At 44.3% G+C, this 23264-nt stretch overlaps 1 protein-coding gene across 3 annotated transcripts; it reads left to right on the forward strand.

Moving 5' to 3' along the window:
* The first annotated feature begins 18087 nt into the window (after positions 1–18087).
* On the forward strand, positions 18088–20660 carry LOC136464579 (DNA-3-methyladenine glycosylase-like). Of its 3 annotated transcripts, none has more exons than XM_066463529.1 (6): positions 18088–18493; positions 18697–18768; positions 18868–18988; positions 19772–19860; positions 19978–20035; positions 20129–20660. In XM_066463529.1, exons 1-6 carry the CDS (start codon positions 18194–18196, stop codon positions 20290–20292), a joined length of 804 nt encoding a protein of 267 aa, XP_066319626.1. In that variant the 5' UTR covers positions 18088–18193; the 3' UTR covers positions 20293–20660. The 3 variants fall into 3 exon arrangements, with proteins under 3 accessions (XP_066319626.1, XP_066319624.1, XP_066319625.1); XM_066463527.1 differs by having other exon boundaries at positions 18868–18984; positions 19790–19860; XM_066463528.1 differs by lacking the exon at positions 18868–18988 and having other exon boundaries at positions 19790–19860.
* The last annotated feature ends 2604 nt before the right edge of the window (positions 20661–23264 follow it).

The following is a 23264-nucleotide window of genomic DNA, read 5'->3' on the forward strand; positions in this document are numbered from 1 at the left end:
ATGAGAGCTCAAGTGATGAAGAAGATGATGAAGAAAGTCTTGCTCTCATGGTGAAGAAGACCGCCAAGATGCTAAAGAAGCTAAACAAGAGTGGCATCAAGTTTGATGGTAAGAAGAAAAAGTTCTTCACTAGCTCAAGAAGAAAGCCAATCTCCGAGATGGATTGCTACAATTGTGGCAAACTTGGCCATCTTGCTCATCAATGCACAAAGCCCAAGAAAGACAAGTTTAAGAACAAGAACAAGGGCAAGAAAGATGACTCAAGCAATGAAGATGAAGATGAGAAGAAAAAGAACAAGCCATACAAGAAGAGAGATGGCAAGAAGAGGGATTTCCATAAGAAGAAGAAGAGTGGAAAGGCCTACATTGTCGGTGATTGGCTCACGAACATAGATTCATCAAGTGGATCATCCGATGAAGATAGTGATGATGAAAAGGTGGCCGCCATTGCTATTGATCTTGCATCTTCACCACCACCATCGCCATCATCCTCTACACACCTATGCCTTATGGCCAAAGGTGAACGCAAGGTAACTAAGAGTGATGATAGTAGTGATGATGAACATGCTAGTGATGATGATAGCGATAGCAATGATGATGACTCACCCACATATGATGATCTTGTTAAAATATTAAGAAAATACACTAAGATCATTAGAAAGAGTAGAGCTACAAATGAAAAGCTTGATGCTAAAAATGATTCACTCTTAGCTAAGTGTGATACATTGGAAAAGGCTAATGATGAGCTTTGAGAAACTAATGATGCTATATCATCCAAACTCAAGGAGCTCAAATCCTCCAAGAAAGAGCTTAAAGATAAACATGATAAACTTGAGTGGGTGCACAATGAACTCATCACTAGCCACAACAAGCTAAAAGATGAATACACTACTCTTAAGATTAATCATGATACTCTTGTTATTGCTCAAGAATTCTTACCAAATGAGCCACATGATGCTACTAACCATGTTGTCAAGATTGATATAGCTACTTCATGTGATGATTTAATTGATGAAAGCATTGAACATGGATCTAGTAGCAAAGGCAAGCAAGTGGTTAAGTGCAATGATTATAATAAGTATGTCAAGCTCAAGAGTGATAATGAGAAGCTCATGAAAGATCTTGAAGAGATGAAAAGCCACAACACCATTGTGCTAGAAACTCTTGATCATGATAAAGAGTTGATCCTTGAGAATGAGAAGCTCAAAGAAGAAAACAAGAAGCTCAAGGAAGAGAAGAACAATGATGTTCTCAAGGAAGAGAACAAGAAGCTCAAGATGGAAAAAGAGCATCTCAAGGTGGGATTGAGCAAGTTTGCTAGAGGCAAGCATCTCCAAAGTGAGCTACTCATGAACACCGTCATGAAGATGGATAGAAGTGGCATTGGATATGTGGCAAGTGTAGAGAAGAAGAAGGCTCAAGCTCAACATCAACAATCAAAGCCAAAGCCAAAGCCAAAGAGATATTTTGAGTGTGGACAAGAAGGCCACTTTGCTCATGAGTGTCAAACTCCACCGCCACAACCCTTGCCCAAGCATGCTAGACCTTTTGCTTTCAATGCTCACTATATGCTTAGAAAAGATTCTAGTGGAAAGATGAAAGTTATGTTCTTAGGACTCCCTAACAAGAGTAGGCCTAAGAAGATTTGGGTGGCTAAGTCACTTGTTGAGAAGGTGAAGGGTCCTCAACAAGTTTGGATTCCTAAAGTTTGAATCTCATGTGTGTAGGTGAACTACAAGACCGGTGGAAGTCATTGGGTTATTGATAGTGGTTGCACTCAATATATGACCAGTGATCCTCGTATGTTCACCTCACTAGATGAAGAGGTAGATGGACAAGAGAAAATAACATTTGGAGATAATTCAAAGGGCAAGGTTAAAGGATTGGGCAAAGTGGCAATATCAAATGATCATTTCATCTCTAATGTGCTCTATGTTGCTTCATTGAGCTTCAACTTGCTATCCGTTGGGTAATTATGTGATCTTGGCTTTCAATGCTTATTCACCGAGAAGGAGGTTGTTGTATCCAAGGTAGATGACAATCAAGTGATATTCAATGGATTTAGATACAACAACTTATATCTAGTTGACTTCACCTTCGAAGATGCAAACTTGAAGACTTGCCTATTCACCAAAACAATACTTGGGTGGCTATGGCATAGAAGACTTGCTCATGTTGGGATGAGCTCACTCAAGAAGCTTATGAAGAATGATTTGGTGAGAGGGTTGAAGGATGTGAAGTTTGAGAAGGACAAGCTTTGTAGTACATGTCAAGCCGGCAAGCAAGCTGCAAACACTCATCCAACCAAAGCTTTCATGTCAACCACAAGAGTGCTAGAACTCCTACACATGGATTTATTTGGACCAACAACATACAAGAGTTTGGGAGGAAATCTCTATTGTCTTGTGATTGTGGATGACTATTCAAGGTATACATGGGTGTTCTTCCTTCATGACAAATCCAAAGTTGCCTCTTGCTTCAAGAAGTTTGCCAAGAGAGCTCAAAATGAATTTGAAGTGAAGCTCAAGAAGATAAGAAGTGACAATGGCAAAGAGTTTGACAACACAAACATAGAAGCTTATTGTGATGAAGTTAGAATCAAACATGAAGTCTCCGCAACTTATACTCCTCAATAAAATAGTGTAGTTGAGAGGAAGAACCGGACTTTGATCACTCTTGCAAGGACAATGCTAGATGAGTACAACACCCCCGAAGCTCTATGGGTGGAAGCAATCAACACCGCATGTTATGCATCCAACCGCCTATTCCTTCAAAAGTTTCTTAGCAAGATACCTTATGAGTTGCTCAATGGGAAGAAGCCGGACGTCTCATTCTTTAGGGTGTTTGGTTGCAAATGCTACATCTACAAGAAGCGGTAACACCTAGGGAAGTTTCAAAGACGTTGTGATATAGGTTTTCTTGTTGGTTACTCATTGAAGTCCAAAGCATATAGAGTATTTAATTATGTCACCGGCTTGGTTGAAGAAACATATGATGTGGAATTTGATGAATCTAACGGCTTCCAAGGAGCACATGAGAATCTTGATGATGTAGGTAATGAACCATTAAGAGAGGCTATGAAGAATATTCCAGTGGGAGACATCAAGCCAAAAGATGATGAAGATGATGTACAAGTCATTAACCAACATTCTTCATCAAGTGTACCACAAGATGGATGAATGTAAGCCAATCAAGACACCAATGCCTACCAATGGACATCTCAACCTAGATGAGGGAGGTAACCCGGTTGATCAAACTCTCTACCATTCTATGATTGGTAGCTTTTTATATTTAACCGCATCTAGGTCCGACATCATGTTTAGTGTGTGTATGTGTGCTAGATTTCAAGCTAGTCCTAAGGAAACACATTTAATTGCCGTAAAAAGAATCCTTATGTATCTTAAGCACACACCAAGCATTGGCCTTTGGTATCCTAAAGGAGCTTTATTTGAATTAATTGGCTATTCCGATTCGGATTACGCCGGTTGCAAAGTTGATAGAAAGAGTACATTCGGAGGGTGCCATTTGCTTGGTAGATCACTTGTGTCTTGGTCCTCCAAGAAATAAAATAGTGTGGCTTTGTCCACTGCCGAAGCAGAATACATTGCTGCGGGTGCTTGTTGTGCACAAATATTATACATAAAACAAACTTTGCTAGACTATGGAGTAGTTCTAGAGAAGGTACCTCTTTTGTGCGACAATGAAAGTGCCGTAAAACTTGTAAATAATCCGGTTTAACACTCTCGCACCAAGCACATAGATATCCGCCATCACTTTCTAAGAGATCATGTTGCTAAAAATGATATATCACTAGAAGGTGTAAGATCCGAAGATCAATTAGCGGATATATTCACTAAACCGCTAGATGAGGCTACATTTTGTAGATTGCGGAATGAGCTCAATGTACTTGATTTTAGCAACTTTACTAAAATTTGAGTTTGTGTTGTCCCTTGCATTCATTGTAATATACAACATGTTTAAATTTGTGGCAATGCATATAGGGCTTGTCTAACATGGTTAAGATAACCGCTGAAAAGCATGTGAAGAAGCTTAACCTTGGATCAAACTTGACAAGCAACTAGATTTACTTACAAGTATTGCATATGCATGAATGTTGTTCTGTTGTTTTGTTCCATTTGCCCTCTTGTTGCCTATTTTCTTAAAAAGAATTATAGCCTAAGGCAAAATATTTTGAAAAATATGAGGGTTTGAGAGAGGTCACTCACATCAGTCCCAATTGGTGTTTATTTGGATCTTATTCAAGTTGGGACTTGATTGGGAACAGGCAGCGCAAAGGAACTTTGAAGATTTGCTGGAAAAGGTGCACCGGATGATGCACCGGACGCTGCTGTCCAGCGTCCGGTCAGTTCACAGGAGGTGAACTGCTGCCGAAGGAGTGACCGGACGCTACGTTTATGCATCCGGTCAGGAGGGGATCCAGCGTCCGGTCGATCGAAGGAAGAATAGGCTATACTGACCGGACCCTGCCTGCGTCCGGTCATGGACCACCGGACGCGTCCGGTCCCGATTCCAGAGGATTTGGACCTCTCTAGAATCGACCGGACACTGGGTGGTAGCGTCCGGTCGCTACCATCGGAGCGTCCGGTCAGTGGATCTCGTGCGATTTCAGGACTCTTTTCGGTTTCCTTCTCTGTCGCGTTTGGGACCCTCATATAACCGCGCCTTCGGGTTCTTTTCTCGTTGACCTAATCTAGATAGCACCCAGCGCCGCCGCTCCCACGCCCGAGCTCGCCGCGCCGCCGCAACCTCCTTGCCATACTCCTTGCGCCAGCCTCGCTCGCCACCGCGCTACCAGAGCCGAGCTCATAGCCAAAGTCGCCACCGCGCCTACCCTTGCCCGTGCTCGCCCCTGCTCCGCTGTAGAGCCGTGTGACGCCTGAGTCAAGACCGAGGGGGTCTCAAGGCCGATTCAAGTGCCGCCGTCGGTTCCTCTGGCACCAAGCTTCATTCAAAGTCGATTCCAGTGCCTTCAGCCTACCTCCTCTCGGTAAGGCTAGCTCCTTGTTTCAATTTCGATTTGCTTAGATCAAATTGCAATACAATGCGCTGATTTCAAAAATTCTAGGGCCACTAGTTCATCACTGTTCCTCGTAACCCTAGCCCCTACCGGTTCCGAGGGTTCCCCCGCATGTCGCCTTTCCTTTTCTCGGATCGCCAGATCGTCAGGTAGCTTGCCCATCATCTCAATTTTGTACCTACATTGCTTGCTTCCTAGGCTTTCACATCTAGTAGATATATTGTATTTATTCGTATATCTATCTATTCTATTGTACAGCGAGTCGGTGCCGTTGTGGTTCGTGTGGCAGTTGGCAGTCAACTCGGAGCCAAGCTCGCGAGTAAGGATCGAGGCCAAGCCTCGAGAGTGTCAGTTTGTCTGTTGATCTTCATCAGCGGCAGTTCACCCTCTTGTCAGATCAGGTGGCTCGCACCAAGAACGTTGGTGGTGGTCCAGGTGATGATGATCGGAGGCCCCCGCCTCGCCAGCCTATAGGATCAAAGGGCAAGTCAACCAAGCAGGTGACATCCAAGAAGCGCAAGTATCCCGACGCAGAGACAGCGAGAGCAGCAGCTGTTGTAGAGGCTGCAGAGCGTGCCGAGAGGGGCGGTGCCCGCAGTGGAATCATCATAGCAGATCAGCTGGCACCAGATGCGCAGGACAGACTGAGGGAGATTGAGCGGCTTCATGGTAGTCCACCTGGGACTGTCATGATGGCAGGACGTCGTCTGGTCATTGAGGAGCCTCAGCGTCAGGGGGAGTCCCAGCAGGAGGCACAGCAGTAGCCCCCACCAGTAGAGCCTCAGCCAGCCCAGGAGACTCAGGAGAGTCAGCAGACCGAGGTGACCGAGCCGGCACCCTAGCTATGCCGCTCAGGTCGTACCAGTGCTATAGTTCCACTGAGGCTAGCTACACAGCGCAGGGGGTCACGCCCTCCGCCCAGACCACAGGGTTCGCCTCTAGTGGTACACCTCGACTTGAGGGCCGCTACAGCCAGGCAGGTTCGCCAGCTGCGCTTTGTTGAGTTCGATGTGTGGTTCCCTCCGAGGAGAGATGAGAGAGCAGCTGAGGGGTTCTATACACCGCTCCAGGAGGACTTCTACAATGCCTATATCAACAGTGGGGCAGTGTTCAGATCATAGAGGGTTTACAGTTTGGAGTCTATCATGGCAGCAGCTAGAGAGCACATCCGCCCCTACTTGTCATATTTACCGGGGCTTGCAGATCTGATTGGCCAGACAGGAGTATATGTACCATCTTGGGTCCGACAGTTCTATGCTTCACTCTATGTTGATCCGCATCACAACTTCATTCATTTTGCATTCAACGGCAGAGATTACCGGGTGAGGAGCTCCAGGGCCCGGGAGATACTATGGCTACAGGATCAGCCTATCAAGCTGCATGAGGTATGCTATGGACAACAGGAGCCTCCCAGGCGTCCTCATGGAGGGTTGGTGCCCCCTACAGATTTAGTGCAACATTGCTTCAAGGAGCCCTTTGGTGAGGGGTCAAGCAGGAACCCCAGTGACTTGACTCCTACATCGAGAGTGCTAGAGGCCATTATTAGGAGGACACTGCTTCCCAGGTTGGGATACAGGGAGGGCCTGACTCGCTTACAACTCTGGCTTCTTAATGCCCTGATGCAGCAGACCGTATTCGACATTTGGGACCTCCTTCTATCAGAGATGGAGGATACTATTGCTGAGGGTTTCAAGGATCGCCGACAGCTTCCTTATGCACATTGGGTCACATTCTTGATGCTCAAGTGTGTGTAGGTCAGGACTCCTAAGTTAGTTGCTGAGTACAGGGCTGCCACCACAGAGTTTCCAGCATACAACATGGCATAGAGGATCAGGCACAGCACTCCACAGGCACCAGCTCGGCCCAGCCGTCGTCCAGATGTTCTCGAGTCAGCAGCTCAGCAGGATGAGATCATTAGAGGCATCGCCGCTATAGAGGAGGAGGAGCTTGAGGCACAGCAGGAGATGATCGAGTCCAGTGATAGCTCGGATGATGACTATCTGCCGATTCCTCAGATGCCTCCATGCAGACATGATGCAGAGGCCGGTAGTTCCAGCTCAGCTCCACCAGCACCGCAGACGGATCCCGCATTGATAGCTATTCTTGAGCGGATGCAGCAGGACCAGGCACGATAGGCATAGGAGACCGCTGCCAACTTCACACAGTTCTAGGCTCGTTAGGACGAGTTCCAGAGGCAGCAGCAGCTTCTCCAGCAGCAGCAGCAGCAGATGCATCACCAGCAGATACTTATGCAGTAGCAGCTTATGGGCTTCATGCAGCATGTCGTGACAACACTTGGGGCCCCACTGCCACAGTCTTCACCCTAGCTTGCTCAGCCTGCCTCCACCACGATGACTCTAGCTATACAGCCCAGCGGGCTTCAGAGTTAGGGACAGCCTTCAGCTCAGTTTGCTCCACCTACAGTTCAGGTGTCCCAGTGGTTGTCCTCACCGGTGGTTGCCCCGCAGTTCACTCCATATCACACGGGTTTCTCACCAGAGCAGTCACCCTCGCTATTTGTGCCTGACACGTCAGTCTCTAGAGTCTTGGAGCATCTTTCAGCGAGCTGACCGACATGCCTACACCGCCTCATATGCATACTGCCGGTCCATCCATAGCAGCTCCAGCCGTAGTGACTACTCAGAGGCTCCCCTCGTCTGTCGCCTCGTCAGATCCTATGACAAACATACTAGCAGCTTCACAGGCAGCACCAGCCTCAGCTCAGACCCAGACCGCTTCAGCGACACTTCCTACCACAGAGGGTCAGTCAGTACAGAGCTCAGGGTCAGATGATGATGGTGCTTAGTTCCAGCTTGCCCCACGTACTTCAGCGCCTGACTCATCCGCTACAGCCCCACTGGCCGACCCTTAGTTTTTGGTGTTTGACGCCAAAGGGGGAGAGGGTTCGAGTATGTAGACTCAGGGGGGGCGTGATCTAGGGGGAGCTAGTTATAGAGCGTGATCTAGGGGGAGCTAGTTATATAGTATTAGCGTATTATATACATTTGGAGTTTTATTTGTGAGATACACTTACTTATGCATTCGTGTGATTACTTTCATGCATATTATTATATCTATGTGATAGTGCTATCTACGTGATTGTGATATATGACATGTGTGCTCTCTACTTTACATTATTTATGTGTCATATCACTTGTGTTATGCTCATTTGCCTTTGCTTCCATAGTTTTACTCCGATGCAAATGAGCTTTGTTACTCGTACTCATGCTTAATTCATATTCTTTGAGTACATTGTGTTGGCTTGGGTCATATAAGCTTGACTAACACTTTTGTTCTTATCGACAAAAGCTTATATGAACTAAGCCCGTCAAAAACCTCACTCTTTCACATACTCGAGGTGGTATTGTCATCAATCACTAAAAAAGGGGAGATTGAAAGCATCTAGGCCCCTAGTTGGGTTTCGGTGATTAATGACAATACAAGATTACTATGACTAACGTGTGTTTTGCAGATGCAATTAAGTTAGGTCATGGTAATGGAGATCAATCGGGCAATCAAAGTTATCATGCCCCTACAATGGAAATCGTTTCGGTTTTCAAAGGATGGACGACAAGGTTAAGGATGACTAGTTCTAAGTGTCGATTGGAGTTGGAGAGACACTTAGAGTAGTTTAGGATTTTGTTTTTCCTTTGGCCATACTATTAAGGGGGGTATGGACGGGTAGCTTGACCTAGTTTAGTCTAGTGAGTTAGGTGTGGTGCACACTTGTTAAAACTAGCTCTAGGTAGCTCCTATGAATGCCTAAGATCCTTTGGAACAAACTTCATTCACATATGATCGAGAGTTGGAAGTGAATGGAGGGTCAAATGCTGACCGGATGCTGGCCCCGGTGCGACCGGACGCTGGCCGCAGGGTCCGGTCAGTTCATTTGATCAGCTGTCTGCGTTCGGTGCGACCGGACGCTGGAAAGGTCAAGTGACCGGACGCTGAAAGGCAGCGTCCAGTCGACTCCAGTAAGGTTCCAGAGAAGGGAATCTGTGACCGGACGCGTTCGGTCAGTGCTGACCGGATCCTGAGGGTTCAGCGTCCGGTCGAGTCTAGTAAGGGTCCAGTAAGGGTTTCATGCGGCCGGACGTATCTGGTCAGTGCTGACCGAACCCTGCCAATGTTCGGTCAATACATTTTTACTGGTTTGCGAGTTGAACTGACCGGAGCATCCGGTCAATATGACCGAAGCGTCCGGTCACCCCGCAGAAGCTCATAACGGTTCATTTTTCAGGCTGCCTTATAAATAGAAGCTCCACTCGTGTGTGGAGGAACTTTTGCTCATTCCAACAGCTGAGAAACACGTTTGTGAGTGCCAAGAAGAGCAAGGTCCTAGTGAGGTGTTTGTGATTTGAGAATCTAAGAGTGAAACCTCATTAGTGAATCAAGAGTAGACAAGTGTGCATCCATCTTCTCATTAGGCTTCGCATGGTCAAGTGAGAGTTCGTGCTTGTTACTCTTGGTGATCGCCATCACCTAGACGGCTTGGTGGTGATTGGGAGCTTGGTGTTCACCCGGCGGAGCTTGTGGGTGATCCAACTCAAGGTGTGAGCGGCTTTGGGTGATTCGCCGTGATGGAGTGTCGAAGAATCAACCCGTAGAGAGCACTTGATCCTTGCGTGGATCAAGGGGGAGCTACACCCTTGCGCGGGTGCTCCAACGAGGACTAGTGGGGAGTGGCGACTCTCCGATACCTCGGCAAAACATCACCGCGTTCCTCTCTCCATTTACTTTGAGCATTTACTTTAAGTATTTACTTTGAGCAATTCAATACTTGTCTTAACATTCATAGAATTGCCATGCTAGAGTAAGTTTGGAACATAGGTTGCAAGTCTTTTGTGCGTTAATTTGATAGAAACACTTTTCTAGGCACAAGGGGTTAATTGGGCCATCCGTAGGATTTGATTATTGCAAGAAAATTTAGAATTAGCCCAATTCACCCCCCCTCTTGGGCATCTTGATCCTTTCAATGCCAATGATGTATGTAGTCCATGCAAATAGGGCATTGGTGCTGGCCTTTACTCCTTTTCTTATCAGAGCTACCTTTGTGCCTCTCTGTTTTAGGCCTACCAGCTACTGGCTTTAATAGAGGTGGGTGCATGAAAAAATCATGAGTAAATTTCGACCACTAAGTCTTGTCAGGCATAGCAGGGATAAGCTGACTATATGCAACTCTAAATTTCTCAATGCAGTAATACATGTCAACATATTGCTCTGTTGGTGCATTGCTAAGTGATGTGATGAATGCGAGTGCATGCTTGCAAGGAATTCTAGAAACCTACCACTGTCGACAAGAACATGTCCTCTCAAGTAGGTTAACCACAAACCTGAAAGCCACTACCACCCATTGCTGTTATTTCACCCACATGTTCTCCGCATTCTAGCACTTCCAAGTTTAATTCTCTACTGGCCTCATTCAATTTCTTTATTATGTGAGGTAGAATCAAGCCATCAAGTTTCTTTCCTATTTTTCTCCTTTGGTTCCACTTGGTCATAAGCAGTTGCCTAAACTTATCCATGAAATCATCCAAGTTTAGGGACTTGTGATGCTTAATCCAATTGTTGAAAGACTCTGCAAGGTTGTTGGTTATGTAGTCTACCTTGCAAATGGTGGAGAATTGGCTCCTAGTCCACAGCTTCTTGTGACACTTCCTTAGATAATTAGTTGCAGATGGCTTTGCTTTCTCCATTGTAACCCAATGTTTCTCAAACAAATATGGGTTCCATGAGTAAGTTGCTGCCCAAAGATGATCATTAAACACCTTTCCATGGAACCTTTTTTTGAAGTTGCTCACCAAATGAAACATGCATTCTCTATGTTCAGCCCCTGGAAATACTTCACCCACCCCTGTCATCACTGCCTATCCAGCATCCGTGCATATGGCTAGACCCGGTGGTGATCCTGGCTAGTCAAGAATGTGCTATCTATTGCTAGGTACGGTCTGCAACCATTGAGGAACCCATCTATGCAAGGTTTGAATGCAAGGAAGAATCTTCTAAATCTTATCTTTCCATTAACAGTATGATGGTCAATAATTACTAAGCTACCAGGACAAGAAACCTCAACTTGTGCTTTAAACCTATAAAGATTGTCAAAGCTGCTATCCCAATCACCATAAAGTTGTTTCAATGCTAGTTTCTTCCCATCATATACTCTCTTGTAGTTGATGTTTACCTTATGGTGATCTTTAATCTTCTTTTGCAAGTCCTTTGCTCTCAAAGTTGCATCCTCTATAAGGAAGTCCTTCACTTTTGCACATATCCAATGTCTGGTTGCATTTTTGTGGTTCTTTTTCCTTCTTGTACTAGAACAAGCATGGGCACAAGGATTTCTTTTCACCTACAAAAGAGAAACACAAAGTCAGAAAAAGATAGCATAAAAGTAAAAAAAATAGCATAAAAGATTGTACAATTACCTGCACAGTGCATTCGTCTTGAGTGGTAGATGCAAATATCCACCATGGACAATTATCTAAGTCCCTCCGCGAACAATATGCTCGAAACTGATTTGGTGCACTCTTTGCAATGTTGAACTCAAATTCATGTTTTATTGCATGCTGAGAAATAGCCAGTCTAAACTCTGGCGTGCTATCATAAGTCGAGCCTACTACCATCGGAGGATCCTCTGTATCATATTCTACATTTGGAGCATAGTTTTCCTCATCATATGGCAACTCCTCTTCACATGGTAACTCATCTGACACATCCTCACCCTCACTATCATCAAGGGACACATCTCCACCCTCACTATCATCAGGGACATAGGCCGAGTCTCTCTTTCCTTTATCAGAAGAAGGCACAACTGCTAGACCATTAACGGGTTCATTCTCCAAGTACATAATCTCCTCATCAACACCTACATGTTCGTTCTGTGGTAGTGCATTTTTAAGATAATCATCCTCAACCAGATCTGTGTTGGTGTTAACTGGCTCTGTGTTGGTGTCCACTGCCTCTGTGTTGTTGTCAGGCTGCCTTTCATCATTAAAATCCCACTCAGAGATTTGCTCAAAAGCATCAGAAGGACCACAATATGCAATGAACATGATGATAATCTTGCTCTTAGAGTGCTTACTAAACATAGTCATCAATTGTTGGTCAGATGTTATTTCTGGGAAGCTTTTTAGAACATCATCATAATATTGAACATGGGCAACTTCCAAATAACCTGGTGGATACCTTTCTACCGCTGATTCAACAAGATCCTTATAATTTGTCAAGTCCAAATCCACAACCATCTCAAAGCTAAAACATTTAATATCCTTTCTGCACTTCTTTCTGTTGCCCAACAATTTATTTTTCAACAAGAAACTTGAATTTGGATCAAATCTGCTATTTCAACAAGAAACCTAAGTAACGCAAACAAGATCTACAGATGCATGTCTAGTACTGCAGTTGAACAAAAAAAGATGGACTCACCCGTCGAGCCAATCAGTCTCCACTACTTGCGGTTCATCGACAGCTGCACCATTGGTGACGGTTGCTGCAGAGCCCGAACCGGCGTCTCTAGAACCCTGGGAAGCACCCGCCGCTTGGTGCCGAGCAGCTAGCCCCGCTGCCTCGACGCGCGCGGCTCGCCCTGTTGGCTGGGCACGCGCGGAAGGTCCGGTCGCCTAGGTGCACACGAGAGCGCCCGCTGAAGGTCCGGCCGCCTGGGTGCACGTGAGAGCGCCCGCTGCCTCGGTGCGTGCGGCTCGCCCTGCCGCCTCGGGGCGCGCGGCTGGCCTGGCTGCCTGGGCGCGCACAGGAGCACTGGCCACCTGGGCGTGCGTGGCTCGCCCCGCCACCTGGGAATGCCGCGCGGAGCAGGCCTGGGCGAGAGCCGGCACAACCCCTGCCGAGGAGCGCGACGCCGCTCCTGCCTCCGCCTGGGCGAGCGCCGGCCCAGCCACCGCCGGGGAGCGCCGACCCTGCGCTGGCCCTGCCGCCGCCGCCGCCGGGGGACGCGACCCTGCTCGCGCGGTCCGCAGGGGCGAGCGTGGCCCGGTCCGCAGGGGCGCAGGGACGCGCAGGATGGCCTCCGCCGCTGCCTCGCAAGCCGCTGGAGGCTCCTCCGCCTGCGCCGACTCCGCCTCCATCCGCACGGGCGCAGGAGCTGTCCGCCTCGAAGCTTTTTTCCCGATCCGGTCTGAGTCGTGCGTTACTGGAAGAAAAGGAAATGTAGTGAAGGGTAATCATGTCATTTCGTATTAGTCTTCCGTGGGACTTCATGATGCCCTCAAACAGAACTGACGGGAAGGCCGTACAAGAAATCGAAAATTGGATTGGAGGCCAAATAGGTAAGTTGGAAATTTTCAAGGCCAAGAAAGAAAGACTAAGTTTTAAGAGGGTCATATAGGTAATTTTCTCTATTTTATAGCTGGAATAGCACGAGGCATCACAGTGACTGATACCGTACGGTCATTGAGGCATTTGGATAAAATACGTACAGTCACTAAGAAGAACAAGGTGAAGCCAAGCAATTAAAAAACGTTGGGAAGTCACTAAGATGCAAGGCAATCGATCGAACAATTGAAGTTAAGAATTTTAAAACTGTCGCCAAGACATTAGGAGCAGCTGGATTTTTACATCGACCACAACTCAAAAATGTAATTGCCACAAAGACGTCATATTCTCTTGTTCGGCCTATGTTCTTGGTGATATACATCCAATTAGTCGCCTAGAATTTAGTACTAAGTATATGTAGCCTAATGTTGTATTTCGATATCATATTGATATACACTTAAATTATGGAGCATCATAACGATCGATTGTTATTAATAATACGGTACTAAAGAAAATAATAAGGGTAGTAGAGAAAAGGCAAATCTTTGATCTGATGTCGTCTGTTCTTGTCTCGTATCCAGGAAAGAATGCAATTCTAGTATAGTGTCGTGGTTTTATATCTTAAGTTCGATTAATTATAGATAAAAAAGTATCAATATTTATGATATTAAATAAATATCATTATATTAATTACGAAATAAATTTTTATAATAAATTATTTTGGAGCCGTAAATGTGAACACTATTTATTAGAAATACGGTCAAATATAAACTATTTTTGCTGACACGCAATACGTAGTTGTATTCTTTTCCGGACGTAGTAAGAATCCATAAAGCGTTTAGTTGAATGATACGTACCAACAAAGTATTCACTAAGCAGATATGGAGGTCGAAGAAAGTTGTTTGAACATCAACTTGAAATAAAGTGCCATGACCTATAAAGTTTTTATCACCCTTATTAGGCCTTGTTTAGATTGAGGTTAGGAATCAGTATTTGGCACTGTAGCACTTTCGTTTGTATTTGACAATTATTGTCCAATCATGGCCTAACTAGGCTCAAAAGATTCGTCTCGTAATTTACAATCAAACTGTGTAATTAGTTATTTTTTTATCTACATTTAATAATCCATGCATGTGTCCAAATATTTGATGTGATGGAGAGAGAGTGAAAAAACTTGCAATCTAAACAAGGCATTAGAAAAAAAATCAATGTATTGTTCATCTTCGTCCTTGCATAATTTTGGTCTAGAAGAGTATTTTTAGCATACAATATTTGCCTAAAAAGGAAGCGTATGTGTCAACGACCCAGATATGTAGATACTATGTAGTTTAGAAAAACGGATATTGGTTTCGCAAACCGAAACATTTGGTTTCGGAAATAACTTCTAATGACTATGGATTTCAACATTGTGTAGCTCTAATCGAGGCAAATTGAAATACATATATAGATCAGCAGTGGATGTGTAATTTATGGCAGGGGCGAAGCTACATTCAACCCCCCTAAAATTGGTTAAAACGGTGATTTTGTCTAAATTTTTACCATACTAACAAATATGTCCGTACTTGCAACAGGACAACAGTCTATTATAGTGCCGGTGGTATGGACATGGCTGCATGATAGAGCCACGCACGGACATAACCAATCCCCCTCCTATTTCTTGCAGGCCTTTTCTTTTTTGGAGAGGACCCTGTTCTAGACAGAGAACAATATGCAAGTGAATGACGCCTAGATAGTTTCTTTGGTTACCTTTTTCTTCACATGTCCTTTGCTTTTTGGGGGTTTGCAATGGATCAACTAATCCTAAATTAGGTTGACTTGGCATACTAACCGTGTCAACACTCGTGTCTACTACTTTTTTAATTCTTTACAATCCATCTAAGAGCAAGGAAAGGCACCTGCTGCAGCTCATGTTGATTCCTTTTAATAATAATTTTCAGGGTTGGAGATGCTCCGAACATATTCTGGCTATGTTTTAATTTTTAGATTCTCTTTTATCTCAGCAATTTATTGGTTTAATCCCCCCACTTTCCACCCGTTCCTCAACCTTCTCGACGCCTTCTTCAACAAGGACTCTCCAATTGGCTGATGCTACCAACGGCGCCTCGCATGGCGCGGATGGAAAACAACTCGGCCACCTACACGAGTTCCGACAACCCCCTGCCTCCACCTCTTCGTCCAGGTCATCCCCGACACGTCGGCGTAGCGCGTGCACGCACAAGCTCTACAAGGACAATGCGGAAACCCAGAAGATCATGCGCTAAAAGTCACGGAGGTCCGCACCACAAGGCTGGCCGGAAAGAAGCGCGCACACGGCCAAAGCGTCGCGCCTCAGCCCGACGCTGGCCATGCTTGGTACTTCGTCAGCGCCGCGCTGTCCAACCCCAAGACGAAATCCAAGCTAGTATGCCAGAGAAAGACCGGTGCTTTTAAGAGAGCTTCGGTGTAGTGTTTTGTAGAAAGAAGCAAGTCACGTTCTCTACCGGCATGTGTATATATATAATATATATAATAGAAAAAGGAAAAGCAAAAAAAAAAAAAAGCACCAGCCACCTTGCTCTCCGTATGAGCGTCCGGGTAGTATTTTGGAGAAGAAAAGTCACGTGTTTTGGCTTATCCAGCGTCGTTTGGCCATCGGTTTCCTTAACAAACACAACATCGAATATGTGATGGTTTCCACGTTCACGGAGTTAGTTAGACCAGACCAAAATAATGGTATAAAAAAATGGCTGAAATTTTGTTTCTTTATTATTAGGTATAGATATGCACCCATATGACACATGTTTCCACAAAGCACGAGCACCTCCCCTCTGAGGTTCTAATTTGCTTTAGCTTCGCCATTGATTTATGGCAACTAAAATCCAAGAAACCAGAGTGTCCTATTTCATAAATCAAAGGGTTTAGTTTTTTTAATATGCAAATCAGTTTTTTTGAAAGGCCAAACTAGTTTTTAGGTCTCTTTAAGCTTAAATCTTGATATCTTAGTATAAAATCATGGGATAAGGCTTCCCGACCGTATATAACGAAGGGACACGGCTAATTAAAGCATCAAACTGATTAAAAACCAATTGTTGTTATTGTTGGTCTTCTTCTTCTTCTTCTTATTGTTGTTATTATTTGCCTTTGGCTTTTACTCTTTTCCTCCTAATCTCTTCCAAACTCTAAATTGGTATTCTTCTTTCATTTTACAGTATTTTAGAAACTAGTAATGATCCAATTTTCACAAAAGAAACCCAAAGATGCACTTGTGTGAGTTGCACACAATGTTGGTGTGGTGGTGCTTTCCAACATCAACAACAGTATAAATGTAATCCTCCGTCGATCACGGTCAGCCCATCCATTTCAGTCCTCGTGAGTTTTTTTAGTTAAATGATCAATACAGCTAATATATCCGCTCTTTACCGCTCATTATATCTTCCTTTGCCCTCCTCTAACCCCCTCAACGTTTGGATAACCAGTGTGTGGCATCATAACTCGTGGTGGAAAAATCGTAGAGTAGTGAAACCACATGTTAAGGCATAGTTTTAGTTTTCTCAATGTGACATTACGCCATGAGCACATACATTGCCAAGCTCAAGCTATTGATAAAACCATCTCAGCAGTCAAATGTAATACAAATAATGCAAGTCATCGGTGTTCGTTGCTTGCCGAACGACTATGGAGTTTCAGGCGGTGTTGTACCTTTTCTTTTCTTTTTTTTGCTTTTTTGCACATAGTATGAAATCTACCTCTATTTTCTATTATATATCAATAAAAATAGATATTGGTTGTCGGCTCGTTAAAATAAAAACATCAAAGCTAAAACTATTAAATCTCCTTATGATCCAGAAGACCAGGACAATTGCCCATCATGAGCAGCAACTACTATTGTGCTAAGCACGTAATAAGCTATCCATCAACTCCTACCAACCTCAAGCAATTTAATTTAAGTGGGAATCTTCCATAAAATTGCTTAGACTCTGCTTGATCTTATACTCATAGTGATTTAGGTAGTGATATAAAATACAAATTGTAGATAAAATGAGGTGCATGAAACATAAAATATTATCTTTGGATAGCGAGAATCTCTAAATAGTTATATCTAGGATTTTGTAATTCAAGGTGTCGATTAGTTCAACGATGAGAGGAAGTAGCAATGGGAATGTAATTAGTTGACAGTGCTACCTATTTCAGTGGAACAGAAAGCACCATTTGCTTAGTTGGCTTTTGGGATGTTTTTCATATCCTGCGATGTTTGGATAGGAGCAATCGGAACTGCAGTGGTCAACATTATTAAGGTTTGGAGAGCATGGGTAGGGTTTTAAGAAAGGGTAAGGTTGAGAGAGAGAGAGATCAGCACCGGCAAGCGCATGGGGGTTGAGGTGGTAACGTCAGTAGTATTTTTAGCACCGGCGAGTAAGTTGGCGCTGTTTGGTAGAACGATGGCCTTGTTTAGGTTGCTCAAAATTCCAAGTTTTTTCACTCTCTCTTCATCACATCAATTTTTGGACGCATGCATGGAGTATTAAATGTAGGTAAAAAAATAACTAATTACACAGTTTGGTTGTAAATCACGAGACGAATCTTTTGAGCCTAGTTAGTCCATGATCGAATAAAGTTTGTCAAATATAAATGAAACGTGCTACAATGTCCAGATTGTAAAAATTTACAATCTAAACGAGGCCGAAACGTTGGTAACACAAATGTAATGGCTTTAAAGCTACGGATGTTACCGCAAGCCATTTGATTTGAACTAATATTATTATTTTCGTTTGCGATACTGTAGAGTGAACCAAACGCTGCCATTCTCTTTCCACCGTCAACTCCACGCGTCCCTTACCCTCCCGAGCACTGAAGCCCAGCAAGCCCCACCTCTCCCCGCGGACAAACGCTGCCGGCGAGCCATCGCCGATGACCACCTCCGGCGCGCCCAAGCCCCCAACCTTCAAGCGCTCCTCGTCCAGGAACAAGTCGCGGCTCAGAAGCCGCGGCGTCGCCGCTGGTGGCGGAGAGGACGAGGCCGAGGCCGAGGCGGCGGGGACCCCGGCGTTGGCGAGGGCACTGCTTCCCGCATCGGTGGAGTTGGACGCCGTGCTGCCTGTTGGGCGCGCATTGCCGCGGGAGTTCTTCGAGGTGGATGCCCTCGACCTCGCCCCCCGCCTCCTCGGCAAGTTGCTGCGGTGCGACGACGTCCTCCTCCGGATCAACGAGGTTCTTCTTCTTCAGAAGTCTCGCGTCTTTTCATATGAATCAAGATTATACTCTCTTACAATAGCTTCAAGCTAAATTTCCCTTGCTATGTAGTAGCACCTATCTTTATTTGGCAAAAAATCTCGCTCTCCTCTGCGATGTGCTAAACTAATGGAAACACATTGTTATGACTTATGACATTCTGAATTTTCCTGAAATTTCAGGTGGAGGCTTACAGGCCAAATGATTCCGCATGCCATGGCCGGTTCGGCGTCACAGCGAGGACTGCTCCAGTGGTAGGATCAGCCCTTCCCTGCATTGTTCTTTCTGAGCATGGCAAATTTGGGGCTTTGAAATTTGAGCATGAGCTAAAATCTGGGCCTCTTTGTGTGTAGTTTGGACCAGGAGGCCATGCATATGTCTATCTGTGCTATGGACTCCACATGATGCTCAATGTTGTTGCCGATATAGAGGGTGTTGGTGCTGCTGTTTTGATCCGGTCTTGTTCTCCAGTTAGTGCTACACATTGCTCAATAGCACTTCATCACCGAACTTTTCACGCTGCTTGGATAAAGAGTGATTTTTTTATCTGTGGATTCTGCTAGGATCATAAGATATACCATAATTACTGTGTGACATTACCAGTCTGACAATTGCAACTGAATGGAACATGTTAGGTTAATGCTGGAGTTGGTCATGGTCTCATGGATCTTGCTTTGTTTCTGTTTTTTATAATATCAAAACTAAATTGCTCTGTTCAACAGCTACACCTTTGCAACCTGTGACAAAGATTTTGTACTAACTTTACTCTTTTTTTTTTACCTTAGCGTAGCTAGAAGAGGAAAATGGAAATTTGTGCCACTAGATAATTATGTGATCAAGAGGGATAGAGGAGGTGTTGAGTGTTTTTGCCCACATACCACAACAATTTATTCTCTGTGTTTCTTCCAATTTGAGGCAGAAAAGTAAAATAAATCTCTTTGATTGGATAACTAGAGCACAACCTTTGTCTCAAATTCCAGTTCTACTAACTTAACCACATGTTCCCGCTGTAAATTGGATTTCCCGTATCTGTCTATCAGAAGGTCTTTTGGTAATTTCAGCATGTCTTGCTTTATCGCTGCTCTTGCATCTATCATACTTTAAGCTCGATGCAACGACATCAATGAATTTCCTGAATTTTTTTTAGGTCTTGCAGTTCCCTTATCTGTTAGTAAAACGATTTTTCCATAGTTTGAGTGTCTCTTGCCTTGTCAATGCAAGCTTGTATAACATATTTCGAAATAGACTTGAATCAAGTTCTTGAAATTGTTTCAGGTCTTGAAACTATCCAGCAACACCGAGGTCAACAGACAGAGAAGCCTGTCCTACTTACAGGACCAGGAAAGGTAGGTGCCTTTTTTTTTTGCTTAGCTACAAATGTTACCAGATTTTTGTTCTCTTAATGTTCCTGCACAGCTGTGTTAGCATTAAAAAGGTTTAAAATTTCTGTGCACCGTGGTCAGGTTGGACAAGCTCTGGGCCTATCCACCGATTGGTCGAACCATCCTCTCTACACACCTGGTATGCTTGCTCAACTGACCTCCACCACGGCCTGAAACCGCTGACGCTGATTTATCCATTTTCACCAAAGCAATGGCTCGTTTTCCCTCCCAGGTGGGTTGGAGGTATTGGACGGGCCAGAACCGGAGAGCATTTTGGTTGGTCCCCGCGTTGGCATCGAGTACGCATCTCCCGAGCATGTCGCGGCGCCGTGGAGGTTCGCCATCGCCGGCACGCCGTGGATCAGCGCCCCCAAAAATACGCTCCGGCCGCGCTGAAGACCTGAGGTAGAGCGGGAAGGGAAGCATGAGGATGAACTGAGCAATGTCTGAACAAGAAACCACTCGAGTCCTCTTTCTACCCAAATTGCCATGTGTTTGTATTTGCTTGACACTTGGGAGTGCTGCCTATAACTGGCTCCTGTAAATGTATCGCTGCCTTTATTTCGTACGTGCAGTATTACACAAAGCAGCAAAAGACTCCGCTCTTCAGCCGGGGCCTTCCTTTGTTTTGTTCTCATCTCTTCTTCTCTAGTTCTCTTCTTCCACGAAATGGAAGAGCGGCTCAGCCTGGGGCTCCACTGCGCAGGAGGAATGGAGGCGGGCGCGCGTCAGGCCTCAGGCGACCGCTTGTAACGAGTTGTTGTATCCCGCTATTATTTACTATAAATTTTCTTTCGTCGTAAAAAAAAGAAGTGAGAGAAAAGAAAATGAAAAAAAAAGACCGACGGTTCAGATTTTGTAAGTTGTTTATTAAAAAAAACAAAAGACCCGGAACCTGCTGGCTTGTAAATTGATATAAGCAAAGAGGTAAAAGTCCAATTAGGTGGAGCCCAAATTTTTTTTTTGAAACATAACGGAGCCCAAAAATAAAAGAAAGCAAAAAAAAAAATCTAGTCACGATCTATTGTAACAAAACGACGTAGGTGCTTTGCCCCGGCCCCGGTCCATAAACGGGTTTTGACCTTATCATTCCTTCGTTTCCGAATAATTCAAAGGACGAGAACTGCCAATTACTGGGCTGTTTTGCTTCCATTTTGCAAGTTGGCAGGACAAAAATGGGTGAAAAAAAGAGAGCTTTGCTTCCATTTTGCAAGTTGGAAGGGAAAAAATGGGTGAATAAAATAAAAAGAGACGACGCCTGAGAGATTCGAACTCTCGCGGGGATACCCCATGTACTTAGCAGGCACAAGCGTTAGCCACTCGGCCAAAGCTTCGTTTTGTGTTGAGGCAACAGAAGTTTCTTTGAAGAATGCATATCAGTTGCAGCGCTATGCTTCCAGTGTTTCTGGTGGCATCTCTTGCGACAAGTCAAGCAATCACCCTGGCATGTGGGGCATGGCCCGCCCGGCACCGCCACACAGTTCGGGCGCCGGCACGTTTGCTCCGCTTGCAAACCGCGTGAGGTTGGCCGGGCGCCGAACGCCCTGTTTGGGCCGTTTTGGCTTATAAAGTAGGGTTAACTCCAATTTACGCCCTCCAACTTCTAGTAAAGTTCGGATTTTAACCTCAAACTTTAAAACTGGACAATTTTGGCCCTCTAACTCTCGAAAAAGTTCAACTTTCAACCTTCTGAGCGGTTTTGCGGGTGAACAGTAACTTTTGATATTTTTGGGAGCGCCGAAATTTTATATTATTTTTTCGAGCATCTTAACGTCCTCAAATGAAAAAACTTAAAACTACAAAGTTGTAGATCTCATCAAGGTCTACAATTTACATATAAAAATTATCTTCATCCGACATCGTATTGAAGGGTTTTCTATTTTTTGAAATTTGAATCTCATCACGCGATAAAATATGGTGCTGAAATTTTATATTATTTTTTAGAGCATCTTACTTTCCTCAAATGAAAAAACTCAAAACTACAAAGTTGTAGATCTCATCGAGGTATACAATTTACATATAAAAATTATCTTCATCCGACATCGTATTGAAGGATTTTCTATTTTTTGAAATTTGAGTCTCATCACGCGTGAAACAATTTTGTCGCGTGATGAGACTCAAATTTCAAAAAATAGAAAACCCTTCAATACGATGTTGGATGAAGATAATTTTTATATGTAAATTGTAGACCTCGATGAGATCTACAACTTTGTAGTTTTGAGTTTTTTCATTTGAGGACAGTAAGATGCTCGAAAAAATAATATAAAATTTCAGCACCATATTTTATCGCGTGATGAGACTCAAATTTCAAAAAATAGAAAACCCTTCAATACGATGTCGGATGAAGATAATTTTTATATGTAAATTGTAGACCTCGATGAGATCTACAACTTTGTAGTTTTTAGATTTTTCATTTAAGGACGTTAAGATGCTCGAAAAAATAATATAAAATTTCGACGCTCCCGAAAATATCAAAAGTTACTGTTCATCCGCAAAACCGCTCAGAAGGTTGAAAGTTGCACTTTTTCGAGAGTTGGAGGACCAAAGTTGTCTGGTTTTGAAGTTCGAGGTTGAAATCCGAACTTTGCTGCAAGTTGGAGGGTGTAAATTGGACTTAACCCTATAAACTATGACCGAAAGTACTGTCGATTCGTTTGGTATGAGAGAAAATACTGTTCATAACTATGGCTGGTCGAATACGACGAAACGAACAGTCTGTGTCCACCCTCCAGGCAAGCCGGTGCCGGTGAGGCTTTACTATTTCTTGGCCCGGGCAGAGGAGACGAGGCCACGTTGTTGCTGCTGTCACCCGTTGAAAACCCAAGCAATGCAAATCAAGGAGGCACATCCGCACATGGAATCGTTAATCATATTGTCAAGTCAAGAACGTTCCTTCTCATGGCTAGAAGATTTCGATTCTTTTTTTCACACCTGGGTATCTCGAAGGCGAGCGTTTATTGGAACGTCGCGTCGATCCATGGACCGATGCAGCCAGGGGTTCTAGTAGAAACCAGAAAGGGACAAGATGGGTTTTGTGTTTCCGGATGGTCTTGTTATGAATCATCATCTCGAGTCATTTTCTTTCTGGATGGATGGCGTTGGTCAAATCAGTTAATCATGTGATTAAAAAAATCAGTTAATCAAATGCTCTAGTTGTCACTGCCGCGACAACGAAGAGATACTGACCCTGTTCGCTTAAGCTTGTTGGAAACTATCTTTCAGCCATAGAATAATATTTTTCTCCCACAACATTTTAACATAAACATCAGCATCAACGAGCGTGACGACTAGTCACGAGCGACGACCCAAGAATGAAAGGTCAATGATGCGGTCTTACCTTTTCTCTTTTTTTTACTAGGAAGTATTAT

This window comes from Miscanthus floridulus, chromosome 7, assembly GCF_019320115.1.
Source record: "Miscanthus floridulus cultivar M001 chromosome 7, ASM1932011v1, whole genome shotgun sequence".
Classification (NCBI taxonomy): Eukaryota; Viridiplantae; Streptophyta; class Magnoliopsida; order Poales; family Poaceae; genus Miscanthus; species Miscanthus floridulus.